Source organism: Haliotis asinina, chromosome 13 (assembly GCF_037392515.1).
Source record: "Haliotis asinina isolate JCU_RB_2024 chromosome 13, JCU_Hal_asi_v2, whole genome shotgun sequence".
Lineage (NCBI taxonomy): Eukaryota > Metazoa > Mollusca > Gastropoda > Lepetellida > Haliotidae > Haliotis > Haliotis asinina.
The window spans coordinates 31,147,634-31,167,803 of record NC_090292.1 but is presented as its reverse complement, the minus strand read 5'-3'; the positions used below and the strand labels follow the sequence as shown (position 1 = coordinate 31,167,803).

The window sequence follows — 20,170 nt, the reverse complement described above, 5'->3', positions numbered from 1 at the left end:
TTATCGATTATAATCGAAATATATACATTTTTAATCACCAATTTTAAATTAAATTTAAGGGTTTACCCCCTGGTTTGTTCTAAATAATGATTTTTTGAAACTAATACTATCATGAAATGAAATGCACACATGCAAGAAAGACACAAAATTCTGATTAATCAACAGTACGTTTTTTACTACCAATAATCACTTTTAACCCTTAATCGTTTCTTTTTAATCCTGATTTTCGATGATTTTCAATCATCGTAACACCACTACCGTTAATACAATCGTAAATTAAATATGAACTTAACTATTTTTTGTGATCTTTGTGTGAGAGTGGTGCAAGCTGAAGAATTGAAAAGTTTTAATAAACTGCACAAAGATTAAATTGTGTGAAAAAATATGCTAAATGTAGAGTTTTCAGGTCTAAGTTGAGCTGTACTTCATTATTCACAGATACAATTTTCCACAAAAATAAAAACTATTTAAGAATTAATATAAGAAAAAATACACAGGTTATGAATACAATTTTGAAATTAAAAACAAAATTTATAATTGAATTTATACAAAAAAACATGAAGGATACAGTGTTTTTGAAATAAATCAATTTCTATTTTACAGCACGACAGGACAATGAAGAAGTTAAACATTTCCAAAGGCTGAAAAGTGTTATACCAGCTTTGAATCACAGAATAAGAAATTTACCTACTCAAAAACTGACTTGCACCAGTGCAAGTTACAGAGCAATATATTGAGCCCTGCACAAGTAGGGTGAACTGCTGACAAATCCATAGCACAAAACCATGATGAGTTTTGGCAGGTGACAGCCACAAAAGTTTTAAGGTCAAGGTCAATAAGGTCAAGGTTATTTAGGTAAAGGTTGCTCAATGCCAACAGCAACAACTTCATAGCTTGCTTATGTAATCATTAATGCAAAACTTTTTTAGCAACATAAGCAAAATCATTCATGTAGCCCTCGGGCAATCATGAATACAAACAATGCCTTTTTCAAGACAATCAGAGAACAACTGTCCCTTAACCAATTAGTACCTAAGGATTAACTTGTGTAAATAATGTGTTTATACACAGTGAAGGGACCACCCAACTTTTCTTAATGCATTTGTTTTGGGTTAGATACAAGATTCCTGAAATTACTGATGTCACACAAGAAGACATAGAGAGCATATTTTATGAAATACCACATTTACATAAGTAGGAAAAGTGGTCAAAATGTCTTGTTGACCTTGAAGATAAGGACAAGGTCACCCAAATGAACTGGTGTCTGCGTACTCCCCTAGTGTTACTAAATGAGTGAGTGAGTGAGTTTAGTTTGATGCCGCACTCAGCAATATTCCAGTTATATGGCGGTGGTCTGTAAATAATCGAGTCTGGACCAGACAATCCAGTGCCAAACAACATGAGCACTGATCTGCGCAATTGGGAACCGATGACGTGTCAACCAAGTCAGCGAACCTGACCACCCGATCCTGTTGGTCACCTCTTACGACAAGCATAGTCACCTTTTATAGCAAGCATGGGTTGCTGAAGGCCTGTTCGATCTCATTAAAATGAATTTGATCGGAGTGTAGGGATGATGATGATGATGATGATGATGATGATGACAATAATTTCTTTTTCAATGACTATATTTAGATTTATATGATGGCACAGTCCCTCTGTACAATGTCCTAATTCAGTTTTCAGCATAAAGAAATATAACATAGTTTTTCATTTCATTTAGAAACCAAACAAATATCACTTCCAGTGTAAAATGATACAACCTGCTCCTTTACAGTGATGACTCATATATCATGAACATAAACTTCCCAGAATGTTTCCAGAAAAATTCAGTTATGACTTTTCAGTAAGCGAAGGATTAAACATGTTTTCAGGCACTGACAACTTTTAAGATGTGTTTCATCTCCATGTGTTTCAAACACAAAACAGTAGTTCCAAAATCGTTGGTGTTTGATTATGAGCAAATGTGATCGATTATTTGGTCATTTGGTCACTGTGACCAATCTTTGATTGTTTCAATTAATCAGAACACCACTACTCTTGACTTGACCCGACTTGATCCGAATTAGAATTGATCTTCAGTTACCCATGCTTGTCGGAAGAGGTGACTAATGTGGTCAGGGTGGTCAGGTGGTCAGGGTGGTCAGGTGGTCAGGCTCTGACTGGATTGACATATGTCATCAGTTCCCAATTGATCGATGCTCATGCTGACCCAATTATTTACAGACCGCCACCATATAACTGGAATATTGTAGAGAGCAGGGTAAAACTAAACTCACTCACTTGACGTGGCCCATGTTGGAAGCAATATTGGGTGTGAGACTGATGGCACAGTCCCTGTGTACAATGTCCTGATTCAGTATACAGGATTGTTTGTTTAACAAGAAGCAGATGTACAATCTGAGATAGTCCTCCATGAAGAGCTTACTTCAGCTATGTTCTGAATGGTTTTCCTGTTGGAATTGCCACCCCTCCTCCAATATCTTAAACTGTCATAATATAATGTGTTGATCTGGTTCTGTGTCTCCTCCGGTGGTGTGTTAGTGTAACAGTGTCTCTACTGTATCGTAAAGCTGTTGATACAATCGGGAGGCTGTTTGATTGTTTATTATGATTCACTGCCCATGTATTGCAAAACATATGATACAATAAGTTGTTTTGATATGAAAGTTTCTATAACACTATTACCAGAAACTGCTCCAGAACCAGATTATATAGATGACAGTATTTCTATACCAATGTTGAGTCTTTGAATACGTATACTTTTCATAGAAACACATAATTTCTCTTTTCGCCATGGCTCGCTAAATACAATGTTTATTCCCAATGCAGGATATTAACCATCCCAAAACACACTCACGTGATAACCTGTATTTACACTGAAGGGGTGATGGGGTTTGTTTCTCAGCAGGAGTACAATGTTTGAGGCCCATTTCTTGTGTCCCTTGCTGTGATATTGCTGGAATATTGCTAACGTGGCTTAAAACCCAGCTCACTCACTTTATATCGAAAAAGAACTGCAGTGAGATCACACATTCAGAAGCAGTGTAAAATCTAGACTTGTTTCATTTAGGGCTTTAGCATTGCAGGAAGGGCTAGGTATTAAGGAACGTTATGTGGTTCAGGGACAGTGAGACAGACTGGGGAAATCTAGACTTGCTTCATTTAGAGCTTTAGCATTGCAGGAAGGGCTAGGTATTAAGGAACATAATATGGTTCAGGGGCCATGAGACAGACTGGGGAAATCTAGACTTGCTTCATTTAGGGCTTTAGCATTGCAGGAAGGGATAGGCATTAAGGAACATAATGTGGTTCAGGGACAGTGAGACAGACTGGGGAAATCTAGACTTGCTTCATTTAGGGCTTTAGCATTGCAGGAAGGGCTAGGCATTAAGGAACATAATGGGGTTCAGGGACAGTGAGACAGACTGGGGAAATCTAGACTTGCTTCATTTAGGGCTTCAGCATTGCAGGAAGGGATAGGCATTAAGGAAGGTTATGTGGTTCAGGGACAGTGAGACAGACTGGGGAAATCTAGACTTGCTTCATTTAGGGCTTCAGCATTGCAGGAAGGGCTAGGTATCAAGGAACGTTATGTGGTTCAGGGACAGTGAGACAGACTGGGGAAATCTAGACTTGCTTCATTTAGGGCTTCAGCATTGCAGGAAGGGATAGGCATTAAGGAACATTATGTGGTTCAGGGACAGTGAGACAGACTGGGGAAATCTAGACTTGCTTCATTTAGGGCTTTAGCATTGCAGGAAGGGATAGGCATTAAGGAACATAATGGGGTTCAGGGACAGTGAGACAGACTGGGGAAATCTAGACTTGTTTCATTTAGGGCTTCAGCATTGCAGGAAGGGCTAGGCATTAAGGAACATAATGGGGTTCAGGGACAGTGAGACAGACTGGGGAAATCTAGACTTGCTTCATTTAGGGCTTCAGCATTGCAGGAAGGGCTAGGTATTAAGGAACATAATGGGGTTCAGGGACAGTGAGACAGACTGGGGAAATCTAGACTTGCTTCATTTAGGGCTTCAGCATTGCAGGAAGGGATAGGCATTAAGGAACATAATGGGGTTCTGGGACAGTGAGACAGACTGGGGAAATCTAGACTTGCTTCATTTAGGGCTTTAGCATTGCAGGAAGGGATAGGCATTAAGGAACATAATGTGGTTCAGGGACAGTGAGACAGACTGGGGAAATCTAGACTTGCTTCATTTAGGGCTTTAGCATTGCAGGAAGGGATAGGCATTAAGGAACATAATGTGGTTCAGGGACAGTGAGACAGACTGGGGAAATCTAGACTTGCTTCATTTAGGGCTTTAGCATTGCAGGAAGGGCTAGGCATTAAGGAACATAATGTGGTTCGGGGACAGTGAGACAGACTGGGGAAATCTAGACTTGCTTCATTTAGGGCTTTAGCATTGCAGGAAGGGATAGGCATTAAGGAACATAATGTGGTTTGGGGACAGTGAGACAGACTGGGGAAATCTAGACTTGCTTCATTTAGGGCTTTAGCATTGCAGGAAGGGCTAGGTATTAAGGAACGTTATGTGGTTCAGGGACAATGAGACAGACTGGGGAAATCTAGACTTGTTTCATTTAGAGCTTTAGCATTGCAGGAAGGGATAGGCATTAAGGAACATAATGTGGTTCGGGGACAGTGAGACAGACTGGGGAAATCTAGACTTGCTTCATTTAGGGCTTTAGCATTGCAGGAAGGGCTAGGTATTAAGGAACGTTATGTGGTTCAGGGACAATGAGACAGACTGGGGAAATCTAGACTTGTTTCATTTAGAGCTTTAGCATTGCAGGAAGGGATAGGCATTAAGGAACATAATGTGGTTCGGGGACAGTGAGACAGACTGGGGAAATCTAGACTTGCTTCATTTAGGGCTTTAGCATTGCAGGAAGGGCTAGGTATTAAGGAACATAATGTGGTTCGGGGACAGTGAGACAGACTGGGGAAATCTAGACTTGCTTCATTTAGGGCTTTAGCATTGCAGGAAGGGCTAGGTATTAAGGAACATAATGTGGTTCGGGGACAGTGAGACAGACTGGGGAAATCTAGACTTGCTTCATTTAGGGCTTTAGCATTGCAGGAAGGGCTAGGTATTAAGGAATGTTATGTGGTTCAGGGACAATGAGACAGACTGGGGAAATCTAGACTGGTTTCATTTAGAGCTTTAGCATTGCAGGAAGGGATAGGCATTAAGGAACATAATGTGGTTTGGGGACAGTGAGACAGACTGGGGAAATCTAGACTTGCTTCATTTAGGGCTTTAGCATTGCAGGAAGGGCTAGGTATTAAGGAATGTTATGTGGTTCAGGGACAATGAGACAGACTGGGGAAATCTAGACTGGTTTCATTTAGAGCTTTAGCATTGCAGGAAGGGATAGGCATTAAGGAACATAATGTGGTTTGGGGACAGTGAGACAGACTGGGGAAATCTAGACTTGCTTCATTTAGGGCTTTAGCATTGCAGGAAGGGCTAGGTATTAAGGAATGTTATGTGGTTCAGGGACAATGAGACAGACTGGGGAAATCTAGACTGGTTTCATTTAGAGCTTTAGCATTGCAGGAAGGGCTAGGTATTAAGGAACATAATGTGGTTTGGGGACAGTGAGACAGACTGGGGAAATCTAGACTTGCTTCATTTAGTAAGTTTAGGTTTCTGCACTCAGAAATATTCCAGCCATATGGCAGTGTCCTCTGTGTTATCATTAGTTTCAGATTACTTCTTTTACACATCAAATGCAAGAATTTTTGCATAAAGAAGTTGTCATGTTTATCATGTTGCTACCGAGACATGTCTAGCACTATTGTTAGTGTGACTGATATTTTACACATTTGGATGAACAGAGACCAATTAAAAGTCACCTCAAACAACATTTAAGGACACTTTTTAATGATAGCTCGTCAATGTGTCATAGAATAACCAATAATTGTGTCCAAGGGAGAAAATATATTCAGTTCACAAAGAAATGTAAATAATGAGAACTGATACAGCTGTGAATAACGATGCTGATGTTTGTATATGAGTGAGTGAGTGAGTTTAGTTTTACACCGCACTGAGCAATGTTCCAGCCATATGGCAGTGGTCTGTAAATAATTGAGTCTGGACCCAACAATCCAGTGATCAACAGCATGAGCATCAACCTACATAAGTGGGATACGATGACATGTGTCAACCAAGTCAGTGAACCTATTAACTGTTCCCCTCAGTCACCTTTCATGAAAAGCATGGATCACTGAGGATCAGTTCAATTCTAAACAGGATGTTCACTGGTTTTATCACTGCAGAAAAGGGCTGGGAAGGGCTCCACAGGGGAGGCAATCCTAGAGAGATAAATGTTTCATTTCTGTAACCTCTTGGAGAAAACCTCTGAATCAGGAAACAGTGCTGGTACATCCAGAGACAATATCAGGGCAAGAAACAAGTTTTATGGGTTCCTGCCTATATAAAGAACTGAGCCCAGACCTGACAATCAAGTGATTGATGTTTTGAACAACCAGACTGAGAACGTAACTACCATTTAAGAATAATCAAAACTTCTGAGGCAATGCTAGCTGTAGAATTGTGAATAATTACATCTAGCACCTGGACGCTTACTAGAGGAAATATGGTATTTTCTTTTGTTTCTATTGTACAGTAATTAAAATTACAGCCATTATGTAATGGTAGGCTTTTAATAGTGCCAGACAATCCGATGATTGATAGTGTAAGCAGCCCGACAGGGACCATGATGTACCCCGAAGAATACAATTTGTTTTGTTTGTTACTGTAATTAAGATACCAGCAGTGCAACCATGGCTTGTACACAGTCCAGTGCTTAAAGAAAACATATGGTATTCCCTTGGGCTATGACAACACAATCAGCCACGTCAGTGAGCATTACCACCTAAATCATTCGGTTACTCCTTACAGCTGAACAGGTTCTTGGACCATTTCTAACCCGCAATCCTAGTCTATCTCACAGTCCCTGAACCACATTATTTCCCCAACTGCCGAGCCCTCCCTGCAAATGTAGTCTGTCTCACAGTCCCTGAACCACATTATTTCGAAACCCTACAGCCTAGCCCTCCCTGCAAATGTAGTCTGTCTCACAGTCCCTGAACCACATTATTTCGAAACCCTACAGCCTAGCCCTCCCTGCAATGTAGTCTGTCTCACAGTCCCTGAGCCACATTTTTTCCCTACAGTCTAGCCCTCCTTGCAATCTTAAACCCCGAATATAGCAAGACTAGATTTCCCCAGATTCAGGAATTTCGTTTCCGTTTCAAATTAAATCTGTTTATTCATTACAATCAAAACTAAATATATTCAAGCGTTAGTCTATCCACATTCCCCACCGGTGAATATATTAAATGAGGATGGGAGATGAACTTCTAATAATCAGTTCATGAAGGTCTTTTAAATAGCTTCAAGATGAGAGAACTGCTGATGGGTTAGAGACATAGGGTTACTGCCTGTCTAATTGATGGACTAGTTTAAACATACAGAGCATGTTCTGTTATTCCGAGAGGTGAATGACCTGCGCCTTACCACACTTCCTAGCATCACATTGACTGGACAATGAAGTTAACGGTGCAATACATTGTACTTTGTACGGAACAATAGATATGAAAATATATATATATTCCTTCCATGTACTGATGATGTAGGTATTCTGACACCAGTCTTGCGGTTGAATTAACTGTGTAAAACATATAAATATTACATCTCTAGGGCTTCATATCCATGATATTCAGAAATTTTCAAATTTAAAACCATATTTATTTAGAAAAAAAGTTTACCCAACAGCAAAAGTAATGACAGTTTGGAAAAAATGAAATCTCATAAAAGTGAGCGTTCATGTTTATGTCTTTTAGAAAGAAACTTGATGAAAAACCAGAGTTGTGTTTCTTTTGATGTTCAGCAAATGATTTATTTTTTAACCAGTAACTAATATTTTCCAAACCTAAAAATTAAAACCACTCAATTTATATACTTATCAAAACTATGTCTTTCATGTTTTTATTTGTATATGTGTGCTAAAAACTCAAAATTATCTTGCCTACACATTTTTTCATTGTATAGTTTGTAACTGTCGAACAAAAAAGTCACTGCATGCCATTAAAAAAAGTCATAGCAACACAAAAAATATAAGTTATTTTTAAAATTATGCTGATAACTAACATATTTGGCTTCCTACTTTGCACCATATTGTCAAAAAGTTGTAAAAAAAATTGTCTGCCTAAATTTCTTTTATACGATGAGATTTTGCAGGCTACCAAATGAAAATTTCACCAGTAGATACACTGCCAGCACCTTACAGCTTTTGTGCAATAAAGACGGTTTCTATGGTCTACCTTAGAACATGGTGTACAACATCTGCCTTGCCGATCCACACTCCATAAACATCTGCTTCATTGCTCCTACACAAGATGAACCAGGTGATTGAATTTCCACAACTATTTTTTATAATTAGAAATCCACTGTCTATACCCTTTTCCTGGGACCCCTTCATTGTATGGAGGTTGCAAATGAACCATTGGCTCTGGCAAGGTTTGTTTGGATTCAGGGATTTCTTGGGTCAATATGTCAGGAACATGGTGCAAAAGAACTGAGGATGGATAATTGGCTTTGTGATGTCTCTTGAAATAACATATTGATAATACGACAAAAATCTGAAAAATGTAGTTATTTGTTTTGATTAAAAACAAACTTTGAATTCTTTCCTGTTTTTGCAAAATATTGAACAGAGTTGTTTGTTGAAAAAAACAATTATGTGTACTGCTTCTTTTCAGAATCTACTTTAACTATACTACCAAAAGAAAATAAGGGAACCTAGAAATTGAATGTAGATGACTTTGACTGTGACAGGGTCTGTATCGTGGCGTATCGCCCAAACGCAACATCCAATGACAATGGAATTGCGCATAATGCAGACAGAAGTGCATACAGAAGTTAACTCCTGTAAATGTACTGGAGAAGTCGCAATCACTAATGCAATAGAGATTGACACTTACTGACAGAAATGCCTCCGAGGCAGTATCTCGGTGAAGCAACACAATGGAGAATTGTGGGGATGATAGAGGGTGGACATCATTATGTGAAGTTGCCCGGCAGATGGGTAAATCAAAAAGTGTAATTTCACGCCTGTGGGATAAGTACCGTCAAACGGGTGGGGTTGCAACGAGACCTGGGCGTGGTAGACCAAAATCAACGACACCACGACAGGATCGTCTCATTACGTTAATTGCTCTACGCGATAGGTTTAAATCGGCCCCTGCCATCAATAGAGAATTCCGCACACTCACTGGGAGACGCATTTCAACCTCAACCGTTAAAAACCGACTCTATCAAGCTCGTCTGAAAGCAAGACAGCCTTTTAAGGGTGTCACCCTTTCAGCTCACCATAAGCGCCAAAGATTGGCATGGGCTAGGCAGCATCAGGGACGGGCTATGCGCCACTGGCGTTACACCATGTTCTCTGATGAGTCAAGGTTTTGCCTACGATTCACAGATGGCAGAAAACGTTGTTGGCGTCGGAGCAGGGAGCGATATGCCAGAGAAGCAATTCTTGACCATGATCGATATGGAGGTGTTAGTGTCATGGTGTGGGGTGGGATTACACATGACAGACGATCAGATTTGGTCATCATTAACGGAGCCATGACTGGTCAGCGATACGTTGACCAAATATTGCGTCCTGTTGTGGCTCCATTGGCTAGAGTTATCGGCTGAAATTTTGTATTCCAAGATGATAATGCCAGACCACATCGGGCCCGAATTGTCTCCGCTTATCTCCGACAAGAAGGTATCCAGACATTGGACTGGCCCTCTAAGTCCCCAGACCTGTCCCCAATTGAACATCTATGGGACGTTCTTGGTCGACGGGTGTACGCCAGGGACCCAGGACCCGCCAACCTGGCCCAGCTTGGTGCAGCTCTCCAAGAGGAATGGCGGGCAATACCACGGGCAACCATCCAGAAATTGATTAACAGCATGCCATCAAGGTGCCGTGAATGTGTTGCCCAACATGGTGGACACACCAGATATTGAACTTGACGCCTAAAATTGATTTAGTGGATATTTAAAGCAGTTTCAAATTCGCTATTCTTTCATTAGTTCCCTTATTTCTTGTCGGTAGTATATGTGTAACACTGAGTGAGTGACTTTCATATCAATGGCTGAGTGACTTCCATACCAATGCCTGAGTAACTTTCATATCAATGCCTGAGTCAGTGAGTTTCATATCAATGCCTGAGTGACTTTCATATTAATGCCTGAATGACTGAGTGACTTTCACATGAATGTCTGAGTGACTTTCATATGAATGCCTGAGTGACTTCCATATGAATGCCTGAGTAACTTTCATATTAATGCCTGAATGACTGAGTTTGATATCAATGCCTGAGTAACTTTCATATTAATGCCTCAGTGACTTCCATATCAATGCCTGAGTGACTTTCATATCAATGCCTGAATGATTTTCATATTAAGGCCTGAGTGAGTTTCATATCAATGCCTGACTGGGTGAGTGAGTGACTTTGGTATCAATGCCTGACACAGTGACTGAGTGACTTTCATATCAATGCCTGACTGGGTGAGTGACTTTCATGTCAATGCCTGACTGGGTGAGTGAGTGACTTTCGTATCAATGCCTGACTGGGGGGGTGACTGAGTGACTTTCATATCAATGCCTGACTGGGTGAGTGAGTGACTTTCATATCAATGCCTGACTGGGTGAGCCTGTTGCTGAGTTGTGCATGAGTGAGTGAATGACTGACTAGCTCAGTGAGTGATCTGGAGAGTGAGTGAGTGAGAAACAATATATAATGCTTAACATATCATTTCTTGCAGCTACTCAAGTTTCAAAAATGATTTAACAAATCATATCAGCCATCAACTGAAACTCAGCCTTCAGTTTAAAACTTTCAAAGTTTGACAAAAAATAGTTATCCTTTTATAAGCAAAGCAAAAAGAAAAGGCTCACATCCATGTTTAATGAAAGCTAAACATTCACCAAAACAAATCATACATTTGATGGTAAAGCATTTGATCACTGGCCATATTGGACCTTAAGATTCCAGTCTTTCAAGGAGAGTTTTCACCCTGGTGACATTAAGCTGACATTTATACCTTTTCATTTCCAATCCAACTTTTAAGTGCAACCTTTCCCCTGCTCAGGAGTTTATGTTAAAATCACAGATAAATCTGTTTTACAGATTACAGATAGACAAATAATGGACAGATAAGAAAGTGTCCAATCGCAATACCTCTATAAATTCTGCAAGCTCAAGAAATGTCAACATTTTTTTGAAAAATATTGGAAATAAATCAAACCATTACCAAAAAAAAAGTCGACAGCCAATGGCGTCAGAACAGCTACACTCAAGTGTCATCTTTCAGACTTAAATCGATTTAGCACCAGTCCATTTACTAACTCACAGTCCCAAATTCAACACTCCATCCTCGAAAAAAAAATATGTAATATTGAATGTAACTGCCTAAGGTTGAAGAATGTCAATACTGTTGAAGGATATATGTATCTACAGCAGGTCAGTGATGGTTCAAGCTTAGCCAGGGAGATAGCTACACTGACAAGACAGGTTGTGGAAGTTTAAATAAACAGGATCAGGCTTTTTGAAAGAAAAGCAAGTTGCTGACTGTTTGTAAGTAAAGCCTTCTTCGGGATGTTTGTGTCATCAAAAAAACCCACAACTGTTCGATCATCCCAAAGGTTTTGCTATACTGAGATGACTTCAAGTTCCTGCTAAAGAAAATGATCTGTGTGAGTTTCCAACTGAACAATGGCAACAGAAAGTAAATGTTTCAGTCATATTGTGTTATAACAGCAAAAGATTGCAAAAATACTAAAAACAGCTAATTTCCTGATATGCCCTCAACTACTGCAGAACGTGGCAGAGACAAAGAACATAGAGAAGCAAAACTTCTATAATATATTGAATGAGTGAGTGGGGTTTAGTTTTATGTTGCTTTAAGCAATATTCCAGCAATATCATGACAGGGATGGGCTTCACACATTGTAGGTAACTGAACCCAGGCTATCAGCATGATAAGCTAACACTTAAACCACTTGGCTACATCACTGTACTTCCCTACCAAAAAAGAAATCACTTTTAGAAAATATGATCTGTAAGTATTCCTTTTAACGTCAGAAAATATAATTGTGGTATCATCATTTGTCATTGTGGCGTGTTTTCATTCAGTTACCTGGTGTAAACAGTTGTGCTGCAGGGATACATGATCAATCATGACGCCCCAAGACACATTGCATCTCAGATAACTTCTAGCTAATCAATATGCTATAGTCATTTCAAACTCCATGTATAATATGTACCAAGTGGCAGAATGAAAACTCTCATCATCTGTACATAAAACCTGGAGACATGCTAGCTCTTGGCATTAATTTCAAAAGAAAACTTCATGTCATTCTGAGACAAGACTTTGTCCCAGAAATGACCTACAAAATAAAACACAAAATCCCACCGAAACCCAGACAGCCTTGTTTCACGAGAACTGTGGTCATATTGACATGTCAAATCATTCTCAACTTTTAATTCACCTATTTATTTCTTCATGTTAATGGCCGACAGACAATGTTATTTATCTCCTGCTATCAGCTGAGATTAATACATCAAACACAATTTTACCTGTCTCAGGTTTTAAGCATGCAGCCTTAGTGAAAGAAGGTTATCATTATGTATGTCTCCTGCTATCAGCTGAGATTAATACATCAAACAGAATTTTACCTGTCTCAGGTTTTAAGCATGCAGCCTTAGTGAAAGAAGGTTATCATTATGTATGTCTCCTGCTATCAGCTGAGATTAATACATCAAACACAATTTTACCTGTCTCAGGTTTTAAGCATGCAGCCTTAGTGAAAGAAGGTTATCATTATGTATGTCTCCTGCTATCAGCTGAGATTAATACATCAAACAGAATTTTACCTGTCTCAGGTTTTAAGCATGCAGCCTTAGTGAAAGAAGGTTATCATTATGTATGTCTCCTGCTATCAGCTGAGATTAATACATCAAACAGAATTTTACCTGTCTCAGGTTTTAAGCATGCAGCCTTAGTGAAAGAAGGTTATCATTATGTATGTCTCCTGCTATCAGCTGAGATTAATACATCAAACAGAATTTTACCTGTCTCAGGTTTTAAGCATGCAGCCTTAGTGAAAGAAGGTTATCATTATGTATGTCTCCTGCTATCAGCTGAGATTAATACATCAAACAGAATTTTACCTGTCTCAGGTTTTAAGCATGCAGCCTTAGTGAAAGAAGGTTATCATTATGTATGTCTCCTGCTATCAGCTGAGATTAATACATCAAACAGAATTTTACCTGTCTCAGGTTTTAAGCATGCAGCCTTAGTGAAAGAAGGTTATCATTATGTATGTCTCCTGCTATCAGCTGAGATTAATACATCAAACAGAATTTTACCTGTCTCAGGTTTTAAGCATGCAGCCTTAGTGAAAGAAGGTTATCATTATGTATGTCTCCTGCTATCAGCTGAGATTAATACATCAAACAGAATTTTACCTGTCTCAGGTTTTAAGCATGCAGCCTTAGTGAAAGAAGGTTATCATTATGTATATCTCCTGCTATCAGCTGAGATTAATACATCAAACAGAATTTTACCTGTCTCAGGTTTTAAGCATGCAGCCTTAGTGAAAGAAGGTTATCATTAATCTTTTGTAAACAAAAGAATAAAATGAAAAATAAATAACTCTTGCATACTGACGATATAGATATTAACATATATTCTGTTATTCCAGTTGTGTCATAATCCAACGCGGAGTCATGCATTATGCAAGCTTTTACCTGGATTCACAAATATGAGAGTCTCAGGAACTCTTAACATAGATTTATCTTGAGCCCTGTATTTGAGGGACCCTGGGACTCACACTATTAATTTTCAAGGGTCCTTAACAACCAAATGGAGGTCCTAGCACTTAGATACTATCATGAACACTGTTATTGTATTGTGTATCATGATCATCACATTAACTGTCACAGTAATTAAAATGCAAATACTACCATAAGCCAGCTAGTGGCAAACTAATAGGCAATTGCTACTTGACTGGAATTTTTACAAACAGTATTTGGACTTTTAACCCCCCTGTCTACGGGGATGAGCTAATAATTTTGTGGCATCCATTGTCAATTTTTATGGGAATAGGACACAGGAAATTGCATCCAGTAAATGCCTGCCTTAATTAATAGGTTTAAGGATCCTTGCAGGCAATGCAACTCTAGGAGGGCCCTGTGAAGTAATGGTGTAGAGGAAAGTATGTTTTCATCAGTTCTTTAAAGCCTGTAATAAATGTGGACTAATGGATGAAATTGTCAGTAACTGCTCTGAAAGAAGCAAACAAACACTTAACGATGTGTTGTTGGTACAGAGAATAATATTGTAGCGACTTTTTTGGCATCCACTCTCTACATTTGTGTGTACATTTGCATCACATAAAAACCTTAACGATTCTGTTATACTAAATCTGTAAACATGTCACATCTAAAACTGGGTCACATGTTATGTAAAATCGACACAACCCGGATCCACTGGACACATATTATGATAGCAATATGAATCACATCAAATCTATGCAATACCCACAGCTAATGGTCAGTCATTGTTTACTTACTCTTGACCATCTGGGAGCTAAAAGTTCAAAGGTCAAGTCCTATCAAAGCCTTAGAGATACCAAGTTGATCTACACATGCAGTGAGCTACTTGACTGCAAGGAGGGATGTTGATGGTGAAGACATGTTTTATTGCTAAAATACTTGTATGAAAGAGGTAGCCCACCATCAGCCCAAGTAGCTATTTCCATTTACAAAAAAATTCCATAATTTATCAACCAGGAGGTTTTTTGCCCATGAGTGTACCAACAACAACCTTCGGAAGAGCTAGGGTTTCATATCGGTTAAAATTTTTCTGGACATTAGTCACTAAAGATTTTTTCCCATTCTATTCATTCAATTGAAAACAAATGTAACAGAAAATTGAAGAGTTAGTAAACTTCATGATTTATTACAATAATAGTTGTTGTCATTTCATGATACACAAAATGGATTATCATAATGCATCAAGCAAATATTTAAACTGAGTGACACATGTGATTGTCACTGTCAAACTTGCTGATATTGCACTAGCGGTTTAGGCTGCTTTTGTAATGTACAAGGGAAGGTGGGCTGGCTTAACAGTTGAAGCGTTTGCTTGTCCTGCTGAAGATCCAGGTTCTATTCCCCACATAGGTACAATGTGAGAAGCCCATTTCTGATGTCAGCCAGTTTGATATTGCTGAAATAATGCTAAAAGCGACATACTACTAACTTCACTCACTCCTGCGCAAAGTTGAGTGAGTGAGTGAGTGAGTGAGCGAGCGAGTGACAAGTGAGGATCATTTGTATCAAACTAAAAAACTAGAAGTCAGTTTGATTGGTCACTAACCTCAAAGTCGTGAAAGCAATTATGTGTTACTTTGGGAATAAGTGATGGAGGCGATGACATCACTTCTGATACAAAGTGGCATATGGGTACAAGGTATCTAGAGCATGGTGATAAGGCAGCCCAGATAATCATGACTGATTTCGAACAGATGTAGTAGAATGAGTCTTAACTAGTGGATTAGTGGCCCTGTCAAACATCCTATCTCATATTCGCCCATGAGATTACAGTGGTTAAAAGGAGAGTGTCATCTGTTGTGTTAACTTAAGCGTCTTGGCAGCAAAGTTGGAAAAAATTGCAATGTTTAAAAAATATTTATTTTCTGTTTAAAAAACACTTTTCACACTTTTATAAAACTGTGAAGAATTAGGAACATTTGATTCAAATTTTAATTGTTTTACTGTCATTTGCTGCGGACTACTGTCAGTTACTGCGGACTACTGTCATTTACTGCCGACTATGTTCTCTGAACAGGTCTGATAAATCCTTGTTATACAAGTGATGAATGATAAATGATGAATGATAAATGGAAAGTTCAAACAGATCTGAAAACTCTGAAGAGCAAATGCCCAGTCTCAGTAATTTAAAATGCAAGTCCTTAGATACAAAGCAGTTTGTCTTTTTGAATCCCGAGAACTAATTGCATCTGTAGATTGCAAGTTCTACAAAAGACTGACATATCTATTCTGGTAAGAAATATACTCAAACTTCAGTGAATCAATAGCTCATTTTCTTACATCAAGTCTCCAGTAAATCCTTTGAGCTATGGAGTATTTATCTACAGTTTATTATTCAGACTGGGTACTGAGAGTTTCATTTGATTGTTCAAAATATGTACCAAATACACAAAAATCCCTTAAATTTCAAAAATATTTAGGAACAGATTGTAATTTGAGTGTTCATTATACATGTATATATCAAATACCAAACAATAGTGAACATTGCAAATATTTGAAATTGCACACAGTAAAAATGAAGTAGAGTGTGTTCCATACTCAGTTTGTTATTCTTGTGTGTTATCAAAGAGGCTACTAATGGAGGCTGCAGATGATACTGAAATTTTATTTCTCATGAATCTCAAGTGACATTATCAAATGGCACATTCTAGCAACATTACTGACATTATCATAGAACTTGGCTGGTTGAATAAAGATCATTTGTGCGTTCACTTTAAGGTCACATGTTGGTTTCTTCCCATGTTTTCATATGCAAACATCCACCAGTGAAGGTCTGGGGAAGAATACGCCTTGAACAACCCATGCTTGCCATAAAAGGCGACTATGCTTGTCTTATGCTAAGAGGTGACGAACAGGATCGGGTGGTCAGGCTCGCTGACTTGGTTGACACATGTCATCGGTTCCCAACTGCGCAGATCGATATTCATGCTGATCACTGGTTTGCCTGGTCCAGACTCGATTATTTACAGACCGCCACCATATAGCTGAAATATTGTAGAGTGTGGCGTAAAACTAAACTCACTCACTCACTCACTCATATACAAACATCAGCATCGTTTTTCATAGCTGTATCAGTTCTCGTTATTTGCATTTCTTTGTGAACTGAATATATTTTCTCCCTTGGACACAATTATTGGTTATTCTATGACACATTGAGGAGCTATCATTAAAAAGTGTCCTTAAATGCTGTTTAAGGTGACTTTTAATTGGTCTCTGTTCATCCAACTGTGTAAAATATCAGTCACACTAACAATAGTGTTAGACATGTCTCAGGAGCAACATGACGTGACAGCTTCTTTATGCAAAAATTCTTGCATTTGATGTGTAAAAGAAGTAATCTGAAACTAATGATAACACAGAGGACACTGACTCAAAGTTTGTCAGTTCCTGATTTGTTTGATTGGCATGATTAGAAGCTGGTGAGTAATAAGAGGGTAAGATTCTTTATGGATTAGTTGTTATCCCTAAAGAATCTTACCCTCTTCTTAGTCAGTTCCTGCTTTATGCCCCAACAGTTCTACCCATGAAGACCCAGGTTACAACTGGTCTTCAGCTACACATGCTTGTTGTAAGAAGAGACTAACAGGATCGGGTGGTCAGGCTTGCTGACTTAGTTGGTACATGGCATCGTATCCCAAATTACAGATTGCCACCATGTAGCTGAAATATTGCTGAGTGCGGCGTAAAACTGAACTCACTCACCTTACAGCAGAGTGCTTGGAAGCATACCCACAAAGGCTGAAAGTTTAGTCGGGTTCAGTGTTAATCAATTACCTAAAGAAAGGGCAGCATTTTTACACATTATATACTAGTAAAAAAGTAGGAGATAATGAACTTTCAGTTTGGATAGAAAGTGTAAACATTAACAAACGTTTCAAGGACTGACATCTTAGGAACACACCACCATTTACCTCTATTACCACCCCTAGAAACAATGCATGATATTCACGTGCACAACGCAGTAGCCCCATACATATGGTGCATGGGGTCCGATTCTTGACTTTGACGTTTTTTCAAGACGGTCGAGAAATCACTTAGAACATTAATTTTGACACTTATCTTGCATCACACATTTGTTGGTGTTTGTTTTTAGTTGTTTGTTTTAAAATGAAAATTGTATAAATGCAAGTTACATGCCATACAAAAATCATCTTTCAGAAGCGACTACATTCCAAATAACTATGGTTGAAAGGAAGTGCAAATGTTGATGCACTCTCAAAACATTCAACAATATCATATCAACATTGATTGACTCCGATAAATCGCAAAAAAATGTTTAGTCGTAATTAAAAAAAATGAAGATCCCTTACTCTTTTTTAAGAGTAGATATCAGACTTTCATCAAGTTCAAACATGTCATATGGTTACTCTCTGATCGTTAACACTTTCCGGTGACATAATCTGAAAACAAATCCAACTCAAGCCTAGAATAATTTGCCACGCTTAGATTGCCACAGCTTTAGCTCCTGAAATTAAGCATTGAAATAGAACCAAATTACATTACCTAACATTGCAAACACATTATCACAAATGTAGGACTCACTGTATATCTTACGTAAAACCATGCCTTGTAAATAACTATTTATATCTTACGTAAAAGTTTCACTAAAACCAAGAATCACTTTCATGTTTTCAAACCCTGAAAATACAAACAATCCTTTATTTGTTTCTTGGCAAGGGAAATATTATTTCACTCTGCTGATTGTCATATTTTGCCCATAGCACAAATGTCTGAATATAATCAAGTTTCACTCAGCAAATATGACTAAAGAATATGTAGAATTCAGTTCTTTTTGCTACATGTATAATATGTGGATTTATCATCTAAGATAAAATGACATATCTGGTATCTAATACATATCTGAGATTTAATAACATATCTGCACATGCATATGCATGGATGTGCTATGAACAAAGACATATCCAAGTTATCAAGCGGAAATTGTACACTGAAAAAAACTCAGTGTTATCAATAACTGGCTATAGAAGCTTGGGAAATCTTCACATATAAACATCAAGTTCCCTTCAATCCTTTCAAATCAATGAAGTAATAACACAATTCAAAACACAACCTTCTCTTAACACAACGATACCAAAAACGTTTCCTTCACACGATTCCATTTGAGATCGAGAGGAATGACAGGGAGACGAATAATTCACTGAAAAACTTATGAGACGAACCCCGTATGAGTTGGGATGCCTGTTTGCTGACAGCTTCTTGTTCGGGAGTATCAGAAAAAAACCCGACAGAGACACTGTAGCCTCAAGAACACAAAACACAACATACACAATAATCAGATCTGTGGACTAAAGTGTTTGAATGCGCGTAGTAGAAGTCAGAACTCGATCTAAAACGGGAAAATCCGTCGGCGTCGAGCACAAACCCTCGTAACATCAGCTGACGGGGCACATTTTAACGAACAGGGAAAGAACCACACTTACCAAAAACAGGCCGATGACGAAATTTCTTCTCATCATCATCCTTTGGTCTCCCTGTCCATACCGTGTGTCCACCTCGCGGGTCTAGTCCAAAATATGAAAACCTTCTACTCAGAACGTGCTGTCTGATTCTCCGTTGTACCTCGACAGTTGCCTACCTTTGCAAACTCGCCGCGAGAGGGAGCCCCCTCATGGGAGAAATCAGTGTAAAAGTTCGACTTGCTGGTTTCAGGTTAGGTTCGAAACACGACACCGGGTGGGCTTAAAATGTGCTATTTTTGGAGTTCTTTTGATGGTTCTATTTCGTCAGCTCTATTTGAGATTTATCTAAATAATACAGCGAGCCGGCGGGGTGTTTGTTTGCTAGAGGAGACAAAAATCCCTCCCCAGTACATAATATTTGTATAATAAGAGCCTTGCTGTTTTGATGTTTTGATGTAATATCAGATTAACTGGATCGGATGGCAATTTTCGCTGCCTTTGTTGAGTGCGTAGCTCCATATCTCAGTTACGTTAATCGATATAAGACGATAACATGTGGTTCAATTATCATACTAACAACGTGATAATATATGGTCTTTGGTCTTACAGAAACACTTCACAATGACTCTTCTATGACACATAGGCAAACAATACATTTGACGCCTATACAACATATGACGTCATACGTTACCACGTATGTCATGTGTTACGTCATAATGCCGATTTAGTATTTTTGTATACGGTCCTTCCTCCATGTCTGTTTGAATGTTGTTTGGACTACACTATTCAAGTTATGGATGTAAAAGCGGAATGTAAGTATATA

General features: G+C 38.7%; 1 protein-coding gene across 1 annotated transcript in view; it reads right to left on the bottom strand.

Moving 5' to 3' along the window:
• The window catches only part of LOC137259319 (uncharacterized), an 86,030-nt gene extending 66,483 nt beyond the window's left edge, over positions 1–19,547 (bottom strand). Inside the window, exon 1 of the mRNA XM_067796998.1 lies at positions 19,369–19,547. Coding sequence (XP_067653099.1) covers positions 19,369–19,407 — 39 coding nt within the window. The 5' untranslated portion in view covers positions 19,408–19,547. The remainder of the gene's footprint in view (positions 1–19,368) is intronic.
• Between the last annotated feature and the right edge of the window lie 623 nt (positions 19,548–20,170).